The 19,507-nt window shown below is 41.8% G+C and overlaps 2 protein-coding genes across 4 annotated transcripts; one reads left to right on the top strand and one right to left on the bottom strand.

The window, feature by feature from the left end:
* Positions 1-8,124: 8,124 nt before the first annotated feature.
* On the top strand, positions 8,125-10,106 carry LOC120692688 (pathogenesis-related genes transcriptional activator PTI6-like). Its single transcript, XM_039976064.1, has one exon. It carries the CDS (start codon positions 8,750-8,752, stop codon positions 9,629-9,631), a length of 882 nt encoding a protein of 293 aa, XP_039831998.1. The 5' UTR covers positions 8,125-8,749; the 3' UTR covers positions 9,632-10,106.
* A 966-nt stretch (positions 10,107-11,072) lies between these two features.
* On the bottom strand, positions 11,073-17,684 carry LOC120689769 (RNA-binding protein 39-like). 3 transcript variants are annotated; one of them, XR_005681435.1, is made up of 15 exons: positions 17,084-17,659; positions 16,672-16,744; positions 16,539-16,595; positions 15,978-16,033; positions 15,702-15,757; positions 14,577-14,790; positions 14,404-14,490; positions 14,254-14,328; positions 14,099-14,182; positions 13,522-13,586; positions 13,136-13,188; positions 12,216-12,435; positions 12,004-12,092; positions 11,509-11,623; positions 11,073-11,416 (listed from the first exon to the last, which is right to left on the bottom strand). XR_005681435.1 is itself a non-coding variant. In XM_039972168.1 (13 exons), the coding sequence occupies exons 1-13, from the start codon at positions 17,542-17,544 to the stop codon at positions 11,381-11,383; spliced, it is 1,632 nt and encodes a 543-aa protein (XP_039828102.1). In that variant the 5' UTR covers positions 17,545-17,684; the 3' UTR covers positions 11,073-11,380. The 3 variants fall into 3 exon arrangements, 1 of the variants encoding a protein (XP_039828102.1); XR_005681434.1 differs by lacking the exon at positions 15,702-15,757 and having other exon boundaries at positions 11,114-11,416; positions 17,084-17,684; XM_039972168.1 differs by lacking the exons at positions 13,136-13,188; positions 15,702-15,757 and having other exon boundaries at positions 17,084-17,684.
* Between the last annotated feature and the right edge of the window lie 1,823 nt (positions 17,685-19,507).

The raw sequence follows: 19,507 nt of genomic DNA, 5'->3' as shown, positions 1-19,507 counted from the left end.
GATGTTGGGCTCATACAAGTTAGCCCTTCAGTTTCTCTTAAGTAACAAGGGGAAGAAAATTGTCCTGTTAGATTACGCCCCTGCTACACTAAATACGACCGCGAAATTCGTCAGCTACGATGGCCTCTTCTATGACGGCCACCTAGACGCCCTGCTCCGCCACGCCTACCCTACACATGGCATTAGGTCTGTTACGAAGAAAATAATTAATTAGTGATCAATTAGTATTATTATTTATATAATTTTGTAATTAGTAGGCAAATCTCATTTGGGAAACTTCCACCCCAAATGGTGTCTTGAATGGGCTATCCCAAAAAGACATGTCTCTTGGGATGGTGTCTCTTGATCTTGTATATAAACAACAATCAATTAATGAAAACACAAAGATTTTCTCACCACTTTTACTCTACAACACGTTATCAGTCACGTTTGTCTCGTTACTGAGCGCAAGAACTCGCCGAGAAGAAGAGTGACGACAAGCCAGAGAGCGGTCTCCGGGAACTCGGCGACAAACAGAGGCCGACAGAGAACTCGCCGAGATCGCGACTTCAATTCTTGCCGGGAAAGCGAAGGAACCTCGACGAGAATTTACACAGAAACAAGGCCACGAACTTCAACAAGTACGAACTGAAACTGCATTCTTACATTTCTTTGAGGCCAACAGATCACAACTCGTAAACTCTATAAATGCAAAAAAAACATCACATTGAATATTTGGACACATATATGGAGTACTAAATAAAGTTTATTTATAAAAAATTTTGTATGGATGGACTGTAAATCGCAAGACGAATCTAATGAGTCTACTTAATTCATGATTTGCAATAGTAATGTTATTGTAATCATCCGCTAATTATGAATTAATTAACATCATTAGATTCGTCTGGCGATTTACAATCCATCCGTGCAAAAAAATTTATAAATAGACTTCATTTAGTACTTCAAATTAGTAAGATTTCATCGAAAAAAAGTTATGTGTTTCATCTAAACACGGCCTGAATCACAAAGAACACACCACCGTTCTTCAACGACGACGAATCCTCGCCGGTGTCCGCATCCTCGCAATCAGAGCCCTCGCCTTCGACGAGAGGATCCCGATCCACGCCTGAACAGTCGTCCTCGAAAATGGCGCTCACATGCCCGCCGTCGGTGGCGCAGCGTCGGCACCTGCAGCGGAGCCCTCGGCGCCCGCTCCTTCTCCACCCGGGATGACGCCCTCGGCGCCCGTTCCCCATCCACCAGGGGCGCCCTCGAAGCGGCACAAAGGCGCGCTCGGCCATGGCGCAAGCGGCGCGCGGTGGATGGTGCAGGGGCAAGGCGCAGCCGGTGCAGTGGCACGGCGGCGGCGGCGGCGGTGGCGCTAAGGCAGGCAGCAGCGATCCCTGGGAGAAGCGGCGCAGGCACAGCAGGCGCGGCACACAACGACCGCCGTATCCTGACGCCGGTTGGGGCAAGCGGCGGCGGCGGTTCGGCGGCGGTTGGGGGAATGAAGGGGCACGACGATACGGGCGTCGCCCAATCGAATGGACCAACCAGCCAAGCCACGCTAAATCTCTTCCTCTCACGAGATTTCACAAAAAAAAAGGGTCTCCAAACTTATGTCTATTTGCATGTTTACACATGTGAATATTTGAGGTTCTAAATTGCTCTATTTTCGTTCTCATACTATACTGAATTTGCATTAATATTGAAAATTGCTATATAGACTGTCAAGTTTATAAATTAGCACCAATGTAATATGAATGCTACGATTACCGCAGTAATTGTACATTTTGATCCGCAGATTTCACATTGGTTATGCAAATATTATTTGAACAATTTTTTCATGTGCAATTTATTTTATTTGTATCATTACAAATATAGCACTTGATTTATATTCTACATCATGTAGAGTTATGCAAAATTAAAATTAAAGTATATAAATCTGAATTTTTGAAAAAACACAAGGTAATGGAGACCTAGGCATCAGCTGTGATAAATTCTTTAAGAATTTATTTGCCCAGAGACCATGCTTTTAGGCAACAAGTTACTTGCTCGTTACTAAAGGTCTACATCTTATGATGGTTACCTATAATGTGTATATCCAAAATATTCTATACAATTAAATTTTATATAAATATGACCATCAAGTCATTTATTCCTGCATGAATATTATAAAAAATAGTTACACTATTCAAAACAAAATACCTTAAATTATGATTCAAGAATCATCTTGATTTTATTATTTTGCATAAAATTACACACAATATATTTTAAATTTACCACAATAAATTAATTATATACAAGATATTTCATGTAGAAAAATGGCATTTAGTCGACAAAGATTTCACTCTCTGTCTTGGGCTATAAATATTATAATATTGCTAATAGCAAAGTGATTTATTGATGATGTCAATAAACCAAATCCATAAGCCCACATTTTTTAGACACAACCAAATAACCATATTATTTTTGAGATATCATATGTACTCATATCTCAAGAATCATGGATTAAAATCTCTATGAAATTTGAGTTACACTCAAAATAAACATAAGGCAATTATTTTTTTCCAAAAGCACGACGAGTAGTCACTACTTTGTCCTATGAATTTCAAATCTATCGCAGAATACAATTCTGCAGTGTCCAAGATTTGTGGCAAGCTTCTGTTTTGTGATCAAACTATAGATGGTGCAGAAATGATCGAAAAGACATTATCTATATTTTCTCTTTCAAATAGGTTATTGCAGCAGCAATACCGTTGGCACAACTATGCCAAAGATTCTGATTTCATAGATGATCTACCAAGCCAAAAAAACATGATGAGCTCTTAACAAAGAACCATCAAATCACTACAATGATCAGAATACCAAAATGAAATTTGGTGGCATGAAATTCAAATTGAATTTCAAGGGAAAATTAAGCATCATCACAAAACAAGGGTCCTAACAAAGGCAAAAACACTTTCAGAAAAATATTCAATATGACAACTCTCAAGTTTGTCAAAGGTGTGATTGTTATATCACTAAAAGTGTAACAATATTTGGTTGAATTATATTTGAAATCCGTTGGCAAAGAAGTTCAAAGGGATAAGTTTGAAGCTCACTTCAACAATCGACCTGCAAATATCAGCTGCTCCAAAGATGTTCCTACGGAACACAATAAAGATGTTCTACAGAACATGATAATGAGGAGATCCCATTACATGGAACTACCTATTGAGCACTAACAACATGATCATGAAATTTCAATCCAACGACATATTTGGAGACACAACCTCATCTCCTTAATTCCCAGAAACTTGATTATCTAGCCAAATTTATATTGTGTTGTAAATATTTGTTGTCAAGGATTATCCTACATGAACAATCCAAATCAAGGAAGGAATCCCTTTAGTGGACATGGTACCACTAACACTCATATTTAGGGAAATTAAATATTTCTAAACTCTCAAAAGGTGTAAAGGAAATTTTACACAAATCGCATGCTGAGATATTGTGATCATTGGTTTTGATCAAATCATATTAATTTTCCCTATTGGTACGTAATTAACAATTGAGGATATACTCTTATATCCCAATTTAAAAAATATCTTATTGAGTTAAAAAAATATCCGTCACAAAGGTTTTCATGTGGAAACACATAATGACAACAATAATGAATATCAATTCATCATAAAAATCATGGATATATCAAGCAAATGCTTGAAAGAATTCCTTCAACATCAACAGGATTGTATATCACATACATCAAACCCGTAGAAATGTTGCGTACACGATAATTTTCAAAATCTTGATATCCTCAAGACATGGCATTACCGCCTTAATCATCCTTGCATATGGATGACATAAAAAATTATCGTCAATTCAATTGGTCACCACATAAATATTTCAAAAATTTCCCAAATCTTCATATTTGTGTGCACAACATGTGCCATGGGAAAATTAATTTTAAGAACCTCTTATCTTAAGATCAAGACTGAACCACTACAGTTTCTTGAACGCATTCAAGGAGACATTTGTGGTCCACTCATCCATTAGTCGGACCAAATTGGTACTTCATGGTACTTATTGATGCATCAAGTAGATGGTCCCGTATGTATTGTTATCCACAAGAAATCATGCTAAGCATGATTATTTGCTCAAATTATCAAATTAAAAGAGCATATTATTCGGAACACACAATCAAATCCATCAGGATTAACAATGCCGCTAAATTCTCCTCAAAAGCCTTCAATTATTATTGTATGGCTCTAGGCATTAATGTGGAATATTTTTATACATACACAAAATGGATTAGCCAAATCTCTTACCAAGAGAATAAATTACTTGATAGACCATTATAATAGAATTGCAATCAACATCATGTTGGCATCATACGGTCTTACACACCGTAAATTTAATTCAAATTCATATAACTGCAATAAAAAAGGTACCCTTCGTTACAGTAAGTACGTGGAATCTTGGCCTCAGCCAAATATTTCCCATCTGTGTGTTGGTTATATTTCACATATATCGATATCACCACCACAACATACATTCATGGGCATTGAGGATCCATATAAGATATTTTTCCGTCATTCATAAAATATCTTGAATCACTCATAAGGGATTAATTCATTTATTCATAGGCCCGCATGTTGATTACATTTTGAGGATAATTCCAGGCATTAGGAGATTAATACCACACATATAGAATGCCAGGAATTGTAAATTATAGAAGAATATCACATTTGATCCTAATATCCACGTATATACAAATAATATCTGAGCCAATAGTTCGGAATATCTTTATTTGCAACACATTGCAAATAGTATGACAAATGCATTTACTAATCAAAAGTGTCATCAAAACAAAATTTCTACATTTATTGTACCAGAAAGAGTGAAGCACTTAAAATTATCACTCAACTCCCATATCAAAATAAGAGAGGGAGAAGTATGGTCACAAGCTAGGAATATAGCTTAATACAAGCATCCGCGAAAAAAAGGGGGAGGCATCATCCTAGGTAGTAAATACAAATCAACATTATGAATGTTGTTAGACACTTTATGGATTTATTCAAATCCAAAGCCTATGAATGCTTTGCATTCAAAAGCCCAGTATATGTGCACGTAAATTAGGCACTGGGTCATGGAACACCCTAATTCTATGGTCGTGGGAAATGACATAGGATTTAAAAGGGTTATTTCTCACAAGATATATTGATTATGATCAATCAATCATATTAAGACTACAAATTTGTCGACATATAATCCTATTGAAAATTGCTATACACCTTTAACTAGATCCAAACCAAAAAGTCCTAGGCAGAGTGTTAACAAACACTCAAATTGGGTCAAATTAAAAGGTGCCAATTAAGAAGAAGTGCTCTCATTTTCAAATAAACAAGTCTTATCTACATATCACAATGCTTTTCTTCAAGAAAGCAAGGTGGTGAGATAGCGAGAGCTTGTAGCACAAGGTTTCACGCAGAGACCAAGAAACATACCATCAAGGTATATGTGAGAATTACGTTCCTATATTCAATTATTGGCAGATAATTGAATTTGATAAATTTGGATTTATATGTCCTCAAAGGACTTTGTGAGCTAAATCCAAACGAAAAATCGCAACATATAATTATGCACAAGTCACTCTATGACTTGAGATAGTCAAGTTTGATTGTGGTACAATTGACTATATGAGTATATTCCATAAAAGGATTACTCTAATTATGATGAATGCAAATATGTGTCCATAAATAAATTCCAAATGGAATTTTCATCATCTCAGCACTCAAACAACAAGCATTTATTTATGACGGAATTCGAGATGAAAATTGGCTAAAATCAAAGGATGTTTAAGTTTTCAACTTAAGCACATATAGCAGTTTACCAATATTTAATTAATATTGGACAATCATATTCATCAACACTTGTGTTCATTCAATCCCTAAAAATGGATCATACCCATTTAGACCCTGGGATAGAAACTGAGTGCCAAAAACGCTATTGTATCATACAAACTGTAACATGCTTGATATTGCGTTTGTAGATACATTGCTAGCTCAAATTAGTGCAACTCCAACAATAACATACAAGTCGGAGTCAAATTAGATATTCACAGATATTTAGATGGCACAAAAGATCTTGATTTGTTATTGTCAAATCGGAACACATCAAAAGTGGGATATCGAGATACTGGCTAACTAATCCCTATTTTGCCAGAATATAAACTGATACCAGAATACTAAAATTTCATATGAATCATCAAAATAGATTTTGATGAAAACTTTGATCTATCATCCTGAAGCATCATATCAATACATGACTTCTATGGATGATTGAATTATTATTCATCGAATCATGAAATATTATCTATAAATGATAATTAAGCTTGTAAATTTACTAGCTCAGACATAGCAGAGCTCCAACAATCCATTGGACGTGAATTAAAAATATCTTCAGATATTTCCAAGGCACATTTGATCTTAGCTTTAGCTAAGACAAAACTATTGTTGGTTACACTAACGCTGGCTAGAATCATGATCCCCATAATATTAGACCCTAAACAAGTTTTATAACTTTACAGTGGAACAACTATATCTTGGAAGTCATCAAAATTGACTCTTATAGTTTTATCCACAAATCATTCTGAAATAATTACATTATATGAAGCTTCACGTGAATCATATGGCTTCACAGAATAATCAACCACATACAATAGTAATGTGGCAATAGTTCAATCATGAAACCAATAATTATCTATGAAGATAATTTGCCTTGCATTTGTACAATGAAATGCAAGCTATATAAAGGGCAATATCACAAAATAGATTGCTCCTAACTATTTTATGGGGAAACAAAAACCTTGCAAACCAAATCATGAAATTTACAAGGCTCAGGGGGAGATTCTCTCTGAATCATAATCATACAAGCAACCATAATCATCAAATTATATAATTGTACTCTTTCCCTAAATGAGTTTTTCCTATCAAGGTTTTTCTCATATATAGGTTTTTAATGAGGCAATATTTTATGTCATATCTCTAATTTTCTCCATCGGGGTTTTTAAAGGGATATTTGAGACATGTTAGAAATATCATATCTTCTATTTTCTCATTAGAGTTTTTAAGAAGATATTCAAGATATAATTTCTCCTCATATTTTACCACCGGGTTTTGGGAGAGAATTAATTCAGATATGATCCACAGATCATAATACATTCAAACTTACTTATGAGTTTTTCCTTTCGAGGTTTTCTCATATAAGTTTGCAATCAATGATATTCTATATCATTTTCTCCTTATATTTTCCCCACTAGGTTTTAAAGGAGTTTTAGTGGAATACCAACACATATATGTCATATCAATATTTTCTCCTATTTTCCCAAAGGGTTTAAGGAGTTTTTCCATGATATATACATACACAAATTGGTTTCTCCTCAGAGTTTTCCCACGGGGTTTTTAGAGGAGTTTTTCTATATAAAGATCAAACAACGATTGACTACAAGACCACAAGAAGAGCACATTGATTACAAGACCTCAAGAAGGACAAATTGATCAAGGGGGAGTGTTATGAAGAAAATAGTTAATTAGTGATCAATTAGTATTATTATTTATATAATCTTGTAATTAGTAGACAAATCCCACTTGGGGAACTTCCACCCCCAAAGAGTGCCTTGAAGGAGCCATCCCAAAGAGACATGTCCTTTGGGATGGTGTCTCTTGGTCTTGTATATAAGCAACAATCAATCAATGAAACACAAGGATTCTCTCTTAACTTTTATTCTACAACAAGGTCCTCTCCTAAGTACGTGCGTACGATTGCTTCTTGAATTCTCCACCTGCACCGATCAACTTAGCTTCCTGGTAATGCTTCTTCTGATTCGTATTATGCCTGATCTGATCGCCTCCCCTGTCTACCTGCTGCCCTGTTTCGATTCAACTCTGCCTGCGCAGCTTCAAATTGTCAATGCTTGCTGTTAGCCGCCAACAACTCTACTGCATTTCCTGAACCCTGTTCGGCTGCAGAACTAGCTGATCAGAATGTAGACAGCCTCTATGCATCGGAGCGGGATTGCACCACGTAACTGGCGTGGGTGTATCCACCGTTGAAATCCATCCAACGGCTGTAACTCTTTCACTGCCCAAGCTTTAACTGGCGTGGGTGTATCCACCGTTGAAATCCATCCAACGGCTGTCACTCTTTCACTGCCCAAGCTTTATCCTTTCACCAGAGCAAAAGGCGAGCGGGGGAAAAGGGGGTTCGGCGCGCAGCAGACTCCATCTCCCGCGCGCCGGGCATCCTTTCTCCTCCCCTTGCCCCCTTTCCCGCCCTTAAGCACCAGCACCCCCCCCCCTCTAAACCCCACAAATCGCACACATTCCTGGCTTCTCGCCGCGAGGGGAGCTCCATACGTGGGTTCCGCGAACTCGATTTCATAGGTTTCGTATCTGATTTTGAGGTCTTGGGGTGGGGATTTGGGGGCGCCTTTGCTTGTTTGACCCGGTTCTTGGAGTGTGAGCTGCTGCTATAAGCTCACTCGGGGCCGGAGCAGTAGATCTGTGGAGATAAACCCCTACAAAGCCCTCCAAATCTTGGGAGTTCTTCGTTTTCGAGCGGGTTTCGTGCTGGTCTTCCCAGAAATTGGGGATTTTTGGGGGGATTTTGGCTCTAGGTTTGGGTTGGTTTGAGCGAGATTTTGGAGATTTTTGCGGTGTTCGTGGTGGATGAAATTTGCGGCGGCGGCGTGGCAGTAGCAGCACCGGTGGACCCGCGGCCTCCGGCGATGTCTTCCGCCGACTCCCTCGCCTCCGGCCGGAGCCGCCGCGCTGGGCCTCCCCTGCCCCGGCCCAAGCGCGTCCGCGTCTACTTCGTGGACGCCGACGCAACGGACACCGACTCCTCCGGCGACGAGGACGAGCGCGGCAAGCGGCGCGTGCGGGAGGTCATCCACATCGACGTGGAAGCCGCAGGCTCGGCGCCCGCGGCGCTGGCGCTGGTGCCCCCGAAGAAGCGGCCGCTGGCCTCCTCGGCGGCCGCGGCGCTCGCGCGGCGCCGCGCTGCCGCGGCCGGGTTCCGGCGGTCGTTCCGCGGCGTGCGGCTCCGGCCGTGGGGCAAGTTCGCGGCGGAGATCCGCGACCCGGCGCAGCGCAAGCGCCTGTGGCTCGGTACCTTCGACACCGCCGAGGAGGCCGCGGCGGTGTACGACGACGCCGCGCTCCGGCTCAAGGGCTGCCAGGCTGTCGTCAACTTCCCGTCCGCCCCCGTGTCTCGGTGTGCGCGCATGAAGCCCCGCCCTCGCCGGGAGGCGGCGGCGGCGTTCGACCCCGAAGGAGACGACGACGACGCGCTCGCCTCGCCCCTGGCGCAGCCGCCCCCCGCGCCGCTGGAGCCGGAGCCCCAGGCGGTGGACGCGGCCGCCCCGTTCTGCCCATTCGCTTCGCCGACCTCGTTGCTCCGGTACGGCCCCGACGAGGTGGCCGCCGCGCCCGCGCTGCCGGCGTTCGACTTCCTCGACGGCGAGCTCGGCGACATCGGCGCCGCGGCGGCGCCGTCCAAGGCGGCTGCGGCGGAGTTCGACTGGCTGCCGTGGTGGGAGGGCGAGGACTTCGTGACGGCGACGCGGCTCACGCCGTCAGCCGGTGCCGCCGCCGTGAGCGTGGTGTGACGGCGTCACCCCGCCTGTCGTGGCGCGCTGCCTGTTCGGACGCTCGGGGCGGGAACCGGCGGGTGACGCGTGGGCGGCCGTGCAGCGCAGGCGCGCGCCGCGGGAGTATTAAATTACTAAGAAAAAGTATTATTTTATTTGTTATTAACTGCTGCTGCTGCTAGTGCGTGGTTGCTTGTGGCGGCGAGTCCTGTCCAGGGGCAGGGCGGGGTCGTGGCGGGCCCCACCCACCGAGGCGGCGGGGGAGGGCCCCCCTCGGCCCCTCCCCCGCTGCTCTCCGCGCGCCGGGGTTTTGCCTTGAACCGCACGCCTCTTGCCCCGCCCGATGTTCTTGAGTGGAGCGAGGAGTGGTGATGTGTAATTGTAATTGTCATGAACTGTTAATGTGGTGGTTAGCTAGTGATTAGTAGTGGCCTGTGATGTGCTCTCCGTTTCAAAATGTAGGTAGATCGTTTTGTCTTTTCTAGATTTATAATTTATATTGTTTGCTATGCATCTAGATATAATATATATTTAGATACATAGAAAAATATATTAATTTAGAAAAGTCAAAACCATTTACATTATGGAACGGAAGGAGTATGTGTTCAACGTTGATTGTTGTTGCGGCCCCCTTCCTAGGCTGGTAAACGAACTCCACCGACCACTGGAGCTTTGTTCATGTCAAACTCTTGTCGAAACTGGAGTCCCATGATCTAATAATAATAGCAGGAGGTTAACTGTAGCTTTTCGCCTATTCGCCCCTTGCGATTCTGGAACGATATGCCATTGCTCACAACAGCATGAGGAACCGGCCACGGTCCGATAGGTCACGGAGATCAAGTGAAACCGGCCAGTCTGCTGAGCTCACCGCGCATCAGCCGTCAGTCGCCTGCAGCAGGCGCACAGGCATCTCTCCAACCAGCGGGCAGCCTTTGACATCCGCCACTTAAGCGAGGGTACCACCCAGGCCGAGCGTCCCGTCCCTTCTCCCTTCCGCCGCAAGCCAGCGACTCGTCAATGCGACCCAGCCGCATGGGTACTTGCGTTGCGAGGCGTGCTGGGAAACAGGCGGGACGTGGGGCTCCCGCGCCACGTGACAGGCGCCCGGGACTAATAATTAGAAATATTAAATAAAAATAATTTACAAAACTAACTTCATAATCCGTGTGCTACTTCGCGAGACGAATTTAATGAAACCTTCAACCGCACAATTAGAAAATAGTTACTGTAACATCAATGTAGTCAATCATCGATTAATTACCATTATTAGATTCGTCGCGAAAAATTACACCCATCCATAAAAAAATTTTACAAATAAATTTCATTTAGTGTTTTATACAGATAAAATTCTTTTTTTGTGCTAGTGTCATCCAAACGGGCCCCAGCCGTGGCCTGGCGCGCGGTCGCTGGCGTGGGGCCCGTGGCAGTGCGCTTGCGCGGGAACCCGCTGCGCGGCCCGAAGCGAACGCGACCTATTTTTGCTACTTAAATAAATAATGATAACCTTACAGACACTATGCTGGTCCCTTCTGGAATACACGTTCGCGCAAACAAAATTGCAGCACTTACACACGCTTTGAATCGAAATGCTAATTACCCAGGCAGCACATGATTACAAACTGCTTGATGACATAACGTTACGCGACAAAGCCACTAAATCATTTTTCTCCACTAATAGTTAACACGACTATGCTCGAATACTGTAAGGTAGATATGTCCATACATGAGACCTAGCAACTATATCCAGTTTAACCAAGCATCTGCCCACTAGCTCGGGAACTTCATCTCATACTGGTGGGGCGTCTGCCAAACAAACCATTATTTGAGCAAGCTCGTCATAGAGATCCAAAAATGCGGAAAAAAACAGGAAAATAGGGTGGTAGCATTTAATATACCATAAAAGTTGCTGTAATCATCTTCCCCGCAAACCATCTTCCATGAAGTGCTTTCTGTGCACTCATAGCTGCTGTTATACTATCAAACCGAAGGTACACAAAACCCTCCGTATTTCTGCTCCACAATTACAACAGAAATCGGTTAGAGAAAGATAACAGATCAGGATTATATTATTGATTAAAAGTAATTTAAGGAAGATCTGTCACTCATATTGTGCTAGAGACAGAACAGAAGAAAACGTGAAGAAAAGGTCTCAAAGTGCAACCAAATCTACATCCTAAGGACACATTTTACCCCAATTGTGATATTAAAGAATTGACACAAGTGTTGCGGCACATTTTGTCTGAAACAGAAACGTTACAGTAAACCGACACTTCAGATTTATCTATATCTCAATGAAAATTAGCAAGCCAACATGCTGGAGTACAGCAAAAAAAGAGCTTTAGGCGCAAAGCATGACAGGTTTATTTAAATGAAACATGCTACCGACTTACTTGTCCACAAAAATGTGTTTTAATTGGCCAAACTTGGAACACTCCTCTTGAACATCATCCCTAATATCCAAATCAAAATCAGGATCCGTCTGCAAAAGGTAGCATAATAAATTATCTGTTAGCTTTGGGCAAAAAAAAACTCTCAACATCTACAAGTAGCAATTAAGTGACTTGGCATAAAACACAAGTGTGGCGGTAAAAAAGACCCTGACCTCCAAAGCTGGATCGAACATATTCTTGAGCAATAGGCATTCACTAGGTGGTGCCAATTCAATAGATGGGGTAATGGGGAGCGTTGCCCCAGGAATTGAACCAAGACCAGGCACTGTAGGGCGCAGAACAGGAGCTGCAGCAGGAGCAGCACCAAGGATGGATACAGTTGGTATTCCCACCGGAGTATTCAAACCAGTAGGGCCCATCCCACCAGTCAAACTGCAGATACACAAAAGATATGAAGGGGCTGTTTAGTTCCCAAAATGAAAATTTTTGGATGTCAAATCGACTGTTTGACCAAATGTCGGGAGGGTTTTTCGGATACTAATTAAAAAACTAATTTCAGAACTCACCTGGAAACCGTGAGACGAATCTTTTGAGGCATTTGACCGCATCATTAGCACATGTGGGTTACTGTAGCACTTATGGCTAATTATGCACTAATTAGGCTCAAAAGATTCGTCTCGTCGTGTACATTCAAACTGTGCAATTAGTTTTATTTTTTAACTATATTTAATACTACATGCATGTGTTCAAAGGGGAGGTAAAAATTTTTGGGTGAAAATTTTTGGTAACTAAACAGGCTCGAAACATGCATTAAGTAGAGATACAGAGAGAGAAGGATATATCAGCGGTAAACTACTAGTGTATCTGCCTTCAGAACTTGAAAAAAGAACAAAATTAAGCCATTAGGGCTTAAGCTTCTCATGGAGTTGGAAGCAACTTCTCAAGTTTGCATCAATTTTGGTTCATGAAGAATATTAAGGTACAGTAACAAGTTCCTCCTCATATCGTAAGTTGCAAACATCATCAGTTCGCACTTTTGAAAGTAGCACTAGATGCTAGAACTGCAGTAAACAGAATATTTCAACCAAACCACTTTACACCAAAGAACTGGAGGAGGTCCATGGAGAATGACCTTGACAAGCTAGACATATATGGAAACAGTGTTGCTGTAGTGGTGGATGAATCCTGACGATAATATAGTAAATGTCAATAATGAGAGAATCCGGAACAGATGATGGCACACATACATGCAAGAGAATGGACATTCTAAAATGAAATCAAGTCTATGCAGCCTCTGCAGCCCAAAGGCCACAAGATTAACCAAACTATGGAAGCATAGTCCATTCAGAACTTCAGCAAGCACAGCTCCCACTACCACTTAATTAATAAACCCAATTAATAAATAATATTAATAAAATGGAACTAAAGTAAAATAAGATTGTTAGGAACTTGTACTAATAGATTGAGATATCAAATATGTCAAGATGATTATTATGCAATCAGCCTCCCAAAATTTACCTGGTTGTAATGCCACTACGGTCCAATTTCTGCATTAGAAGAGCTCTGGAACTAGCATTCAGTGCCTGCATACATCAGGGAACACACATCAAACATGATGCTTCAAAATTAATATGTGTCAGATACTACTGGTCACGCCGTGTAAACAAAAACAAATAGGAAAATGTAAACAGCTTTTGCTTATCAACTTCTAATATCAATAAAACAAATATTGATGAGAAAGGGAAAAAGGGTGACCCGTATAATAGATCCCTTCAGCCTATTTACTATCTGCTTATGTGCTAAATAAGCCAGAGCTCTTTAAAATGGGAGTCAGTGCAGGAGCCCACCAAGTATGGGACAGTGGGACACTAAATGCACTTATAGCTAATTTAAGGGAAGTAGATGTAAGCATAAATACTCGAATGCTATATGGAAAAAATAAAAGGGAAATAAAAATTTTAAAAGCCAATATTGATTCCTAATGTAGACATACATCATACTTGAAAAAATAATAGTAATAAATCTAAAAGAGAACATATTTATGTCAAAGTATAGACTACTCAAATTATCTCATAGAAATGAGAATGACACCCACCAAACCTCCACCTTCATCATCATCCAAATCTCCGGTGGTTGCTCCACTAACTTGCACACCCACTTGATCTGTCACAGCTGAAACCTGGCCAATGGCCAATGGTTACTATAACGTCAGACAGCTGAACATTTATTTAATGAAACGCGATGTTTTACCTTAATTACTCTTCCTGCAATATCAAGTTGCCCATTTAAACTCTGAGCCGCTTTTGCGTCTTCAAGGCGTGCAAACTAAATTATGAAAATACAAGTGATGAGAATTAAATGCCAACAGAAAACAAAATTGCCTCGTATAGAAATACTTACCTGCACAAAACCAAATCCTTTGCATAGCCCAGTGAGTGGATCCAGTGGCAGCTGGACAAGCTCCACTTGTCCAAATGGTTCGAATACCTGGCAAGATTTAAATGATATGAATAAACAAGAGTCAAACTTACTCCAAGCATATAAAGTTAGACAACAATATGTTTGACAAGGACCTGTCGCAATTGATCCTCATTGATGTTGGAGTGAAGATTCCCAACATACAACTTCCTTGCTCCACCGGAAGCAGCTCCACTTGAAGAAGCAGTTGACTGAACTAAGTTCTTTTCAGCCTCTGAAGGCTTGACCATCACTTGTTGACCAAGAAGCAGCTGACCGGAAAGAGCTATCGCCATTGGAACAGACATAGCATCATAGAATTCAATGTACCTGCATAATGTGAATAGCAGACAAAAATCACATTGGAGCCATCAACAAAGTAAAACTTGTCCTAACAGTTAGTTATGTTCAAAATATATAATTTTAACTAAATCTAGCATTTGATATTTTGATCTCCAAATCGAGGTTAGTTTCGATTTTGCATTGAAATGGACTCCAGTAATGTGGAACTGTGGCACTCAGCACAGCTTACTGTTACCAATATGATCCTGTATTCCATCTTACTCATAAGTTGCTGATTATTCCAGCAGGCACACCAAATTATAAATATTCCTGCCGAGTATGAAAAATTGATGAATATACTCTCCATTTGAAAATTGTGTATCTACAGCTAAAATGCAAATGTAAACATAATCCACAACTAGAGCAACACAGTACAAAAACTGGTTCCCATGGACAACCAAAATCTTGAAAAACGACTTAAGCAAACCACATTCTGCGGATGATGAAAACTTTCAACCTGTGCGCTTACAGCCACCTCCACAAGACATCCTACCAGTTAGACTACATGGACTTGAAAAGTCCTTGCCACTTTATCTCCATCAACTTAAAGCTCCGGCACTCATGGCTCCTCAGCTGCCCAACATAGAGCCCCAAATTCATTTATTAATCAATTTTTCTCCCTCTATAGCTGCCATGACAACATGAGCTTCATAAGACCAATTGCATCCACCAATACACACCTCTATTTCAGTGCAGCCATTTGAGAAAGCTGGAGTATCTTTATAAAAAAAGTTGAAAAATGTTGCCGAAGTAACTAGCTTATGCCAAAACAAACCATATCTTATATGAGGCCATCAAAGACAATGGCAATCCTTAATCTGGGGCTGTAAATCCATGGGCAGCAAAGAGCTAGAAACTCAGGGAACCACGGGGACTCCAGAAGAACAATTATTCCTTACCAATTTTGGGTTATTCAATTTCCAAGAGCAAGCAGGCTGAAGTGCAACAGCAAGCCCTATGAATAATGGATACCAAAGGGGATAAGTTTCAATATTATGACACCATGCCAGTTAATTGCAAGGTTTGTTCTAGCATAAAATTTCAGTTCAGTGTATCAAGAAGTGAAAGGAACAATGGAGAGGCCAAAATGCCACCCCCTCCATGTTAAAAACTGAAATGCAAGGCTATGCAAATTGAATACATTTTGCATAAGTTGCTCATATACAAATACTCACCCAACTCCTTTAGAACGTCGTGAGTTTCGATCCATAATGAGGCGAACATCCCGCACCTAGAAAGATAAATTAAGTGTTCAAGCACAAAAAATGATTCAATCCAACAAGAATAAGAAGCAACAAATGACTACCAACAGAAAATATCTTATCACTACAAAATGTGGGTAAACAAATAATTCTATGAACTCAAATGTTTAGGCTTATCAATTAGCAATATTAACATCCTCTCAATCATATTACTCCCTCCGTCCGGAAATGATCTACACATGAGTGTTTTTGAGTCGTCCTAAATTGATCTTCACATGAGTAGTAGTCATGCATGTATTGGGTGTCTCTTCAAATTCCATAGCATCCATTGGCCTATTCATGTATTAACTGCTGCCCCTTGGTATTTGCGAAGACCTTCATGTGTAGATCATTTCCGGACGGAGGGAGTATATGTTTAATTAATGGAGAAGTCTAGCAAACTAATATTATGTATACTGGATCCTTGTGTATGAACATAAGGAGGACCAGCCAGACCAGTGGAATAAAAGAAACTGCAATCAGAGGGATTCTCACCTTTCCAGCCCTAGAAAAGAACTCATATACGTCTCTTTCATCTGCCTTCAAAGATAACTGCAATTGTAATTCAAAAAAGATTCAGATTTGAGGTTACACAGACAACAGTGTGAAATAGTAGTTAAAAATCTACCTGGTAAGCAAACACAGTCCTCTGATCTCTCTCAGGATCAACTTCGGGTTCCACGGCCTCCTCTTTCCTACGCCTGTGAAAAGAGAATTATTTAACTATTAAGTAAAAGAAAAAAAAAAGAAAGATTGCAAGCTCAAATTGTAATGGAATACCAAGTACACAAGACGATACATGATCAGTGCTAGTTTAAACCTAAGTATGGAAAAGCATTCACGCCAAACAATTTGAGTGCTTGGTTGCTTGCAACGAGACAAATATTCTGGCATAACTTGACTTTCAATCCGACCAAGCTATATTAGGTTTACCTCGCTCTTTCCAACTGAATTATAAAAACTATAGTGAAGATGCCACACAAGACGATGTCATGTTCAAGCGGTTTCAATAAAGCTCGGAGTTGGCCATGAACCTGTACCTGACATCGCGGTCACGGTAGCGATCACGCTCTTCCTCATCACGTCGCCGCTCCGACCGGCTCCGGCTCCTCCGCTGCCTCTCCTTCTCCCTCTCCCTCTCCCTCTCTTTCTCCTTTTCTCTTTCGCGGTCGCGGCTCCTCCTCTCCTTGTCCTTATCCCTCTCCCGCTCTTTCTCCTTGTCATCACGGTCCCTGTCCCGCCGCTCCCGGCTGCTGCGGTGCCGGTCGCGGTCCCGCTGCCGGTGCCGCTCCCTATCGCGGTCGCGGCCTTCCTCGGAACGAGAACGCTTGGATCTGCGCTCGGCGTCGTCGCGCTCTTCGTCGCCGCCCGAAGAGCGGCGGCGGGAGTTGCGCTCCTTGTTCTTCTCCTTCTCCCCCGACTCGAGGACCGCGGCGCCGTTGCCCGGCGCCCCGGACGCTTCCACCGTCTTCTCCAGGTACTCGTACTCGTCGAAGTCCATGGCTTCGCGCGGCCGAGGCTAGCCGACGGCGAGGCGGAGCAGATCCGGGCGGGAACCCTAGCTCTCTGTGTGTGAGAGAGAGATATTAAACCCCGTTGATTTTTTCTGGCTTTTCAAAATAGAGAACAAAGAACAAATCAGAGAACAAAAACTGGCGTGTGGGACCCGCCGCTACGTCCGAGCAGGGGAACTCACGGGCCGGGCTAGGTTGGTCTGATGGACCTTATTGTGGAGCTAGTACGGAGTATCCATAACGGGCCCGATAAGAAGACCACCAGCCCAGTAGCCCACATTGCCTGGCTGGCCTGGGTACGCAGATAGTAAACGAACGCTGCAATTTGTCTTTTTTTTTCAACCAATAAAGTGTACTACATGACACACGCAGGTGATTTAAAAAATATTAAACAATAAAATTATTATTCCAAAAATTTATTAAACGTATGTAAAGAGCAAGCTAGCAATATCTGAGATTTTAAATGTTATCTGCCCACCATGTATACAAAATATCTCTCTTCATCACTAACACATATTCTTGTCTGATATCTTGTGTGGCATATCTATTGACATGTTGCAGTGTTAAACTGCAATGTTATTATTCCAAGAAACACATTTTAGCATTAACAAGTTTAGGACCAGATAAGGCATAAAATACCAGCATGTTCCCATTAAAACTGCAAGCATGTGTGCAGTGTGAGCTCAGACTCAAGCAACCTTTGCCATGCGTAAACTAAACCTGCAAGTCAAGCAACTAAAAACTCGGTAAACAATAGTTTTATGCAAAGTATTTGTGGGAAAAACATGTGTGGAAAAAACATTATCTTGAAATAAGTATGGATAAGTACTGCATTCTATATACAATTAATAAGATTCATCGAATAACTTTTTCAATGCACTACTAGAAAACACGGCAAAGGTCAACTCCAAAAGTACCGGTATGAAGATGAACCGGTACCTATGCTGGATGGAACCTATGGACGAGCCTTAAGTACTGGTTGATAACACCAATCGGTACCTAAGGCTCTTCATAAGTACCGGGTGGTAACTTTTACATTAGTACCGAGTGGTACCACCAACCGGTGCCTATGGATTATGGATGGGCTTTAGGTACCGATTGGTGCCGGTACCTTATGAGTCGTAGGTACCGATTGGTGTTACTAACCGGTACCTTGGGCTTATCTATGGGTTACTTTAAAAGGAAAATATCTCTCTTCCCATTATAAGTGATGTGTAGATGAGATGGTAAGAAAGATGCTGATGACCCTAACCTTTGGTATCAGTTTTCGGGTACCGGTTGGAAAAACCGGTACCAATGACCCTCTTCAACTGGTGCCAAAAATATTTTTGGTAAGAGAGCCTTAGTCACCGATTCTTTTATCCGGTGCTGAGCCTTAGGCACCGGTTCTTTTATCTGGTGCTAATGACCCTAGCCTTTGGTATCAGTTTTCGGGTACCAGTTGGAAAAACCAGTACCAATGTCCCTCTTCAACCGGTGCCTAAGGCCTTTTTTTCTAGGAGTAGTGGTGGCTGCAGTACGCCATCAAGATCAGTGTCTTGAGAAAGATCGTAACTCTTCTCCTTCTAAACGGCTAAATATGTCCGCTAGGTAGCAATTATCAAAGAAAATAATTAACACCCCATTTTAATGTAACATTCTATTGAGTGTCACCATCAGAGTCCCCCGTCACTTGTACTTTTTTTGCCGAGTGCCCGATGAAAAACACTCCGCAAACCTTGTTTACCGAGTAAATAGTAGCAATGTGCAGTATGTCGAGTGCTACGCTTTTTTTTGCCGAGTGCCCGATGAAAAACACTCCGCAAACCTTGTTTACCGAGTAAATAGTAGCAATGTGCAGTATGCCGAGTGCTACGCTCGGCAAAGCCTTTATCGAGTGTTGTTAGGGTTTCGCCGAGTGTCTGTTGCACTCGACAAAGTGGAGAAATCTGGTAGTGCATAACTGCGTGA

The sequence above is a fragment of the Panicum virgatum genome, chromosome 9N (assembly GCF_016808335.1).
Source record: "Panicum virgatum strain AP13 chromosome 9N, P.virgatum_v5, whole genome shotgun sequence".
Lineage (NCBI taxonomy): Eukaryota > Viridiplantae > Streptophyta > Magnoliopsida > Poales > Poaceae > Panicum > Panicum virgatum.
The sequence above is the reverse complement of the archived record's forward strand: the minus strand, read 5'-3'. Positions and strand labels throughout refer to the sequence as shown.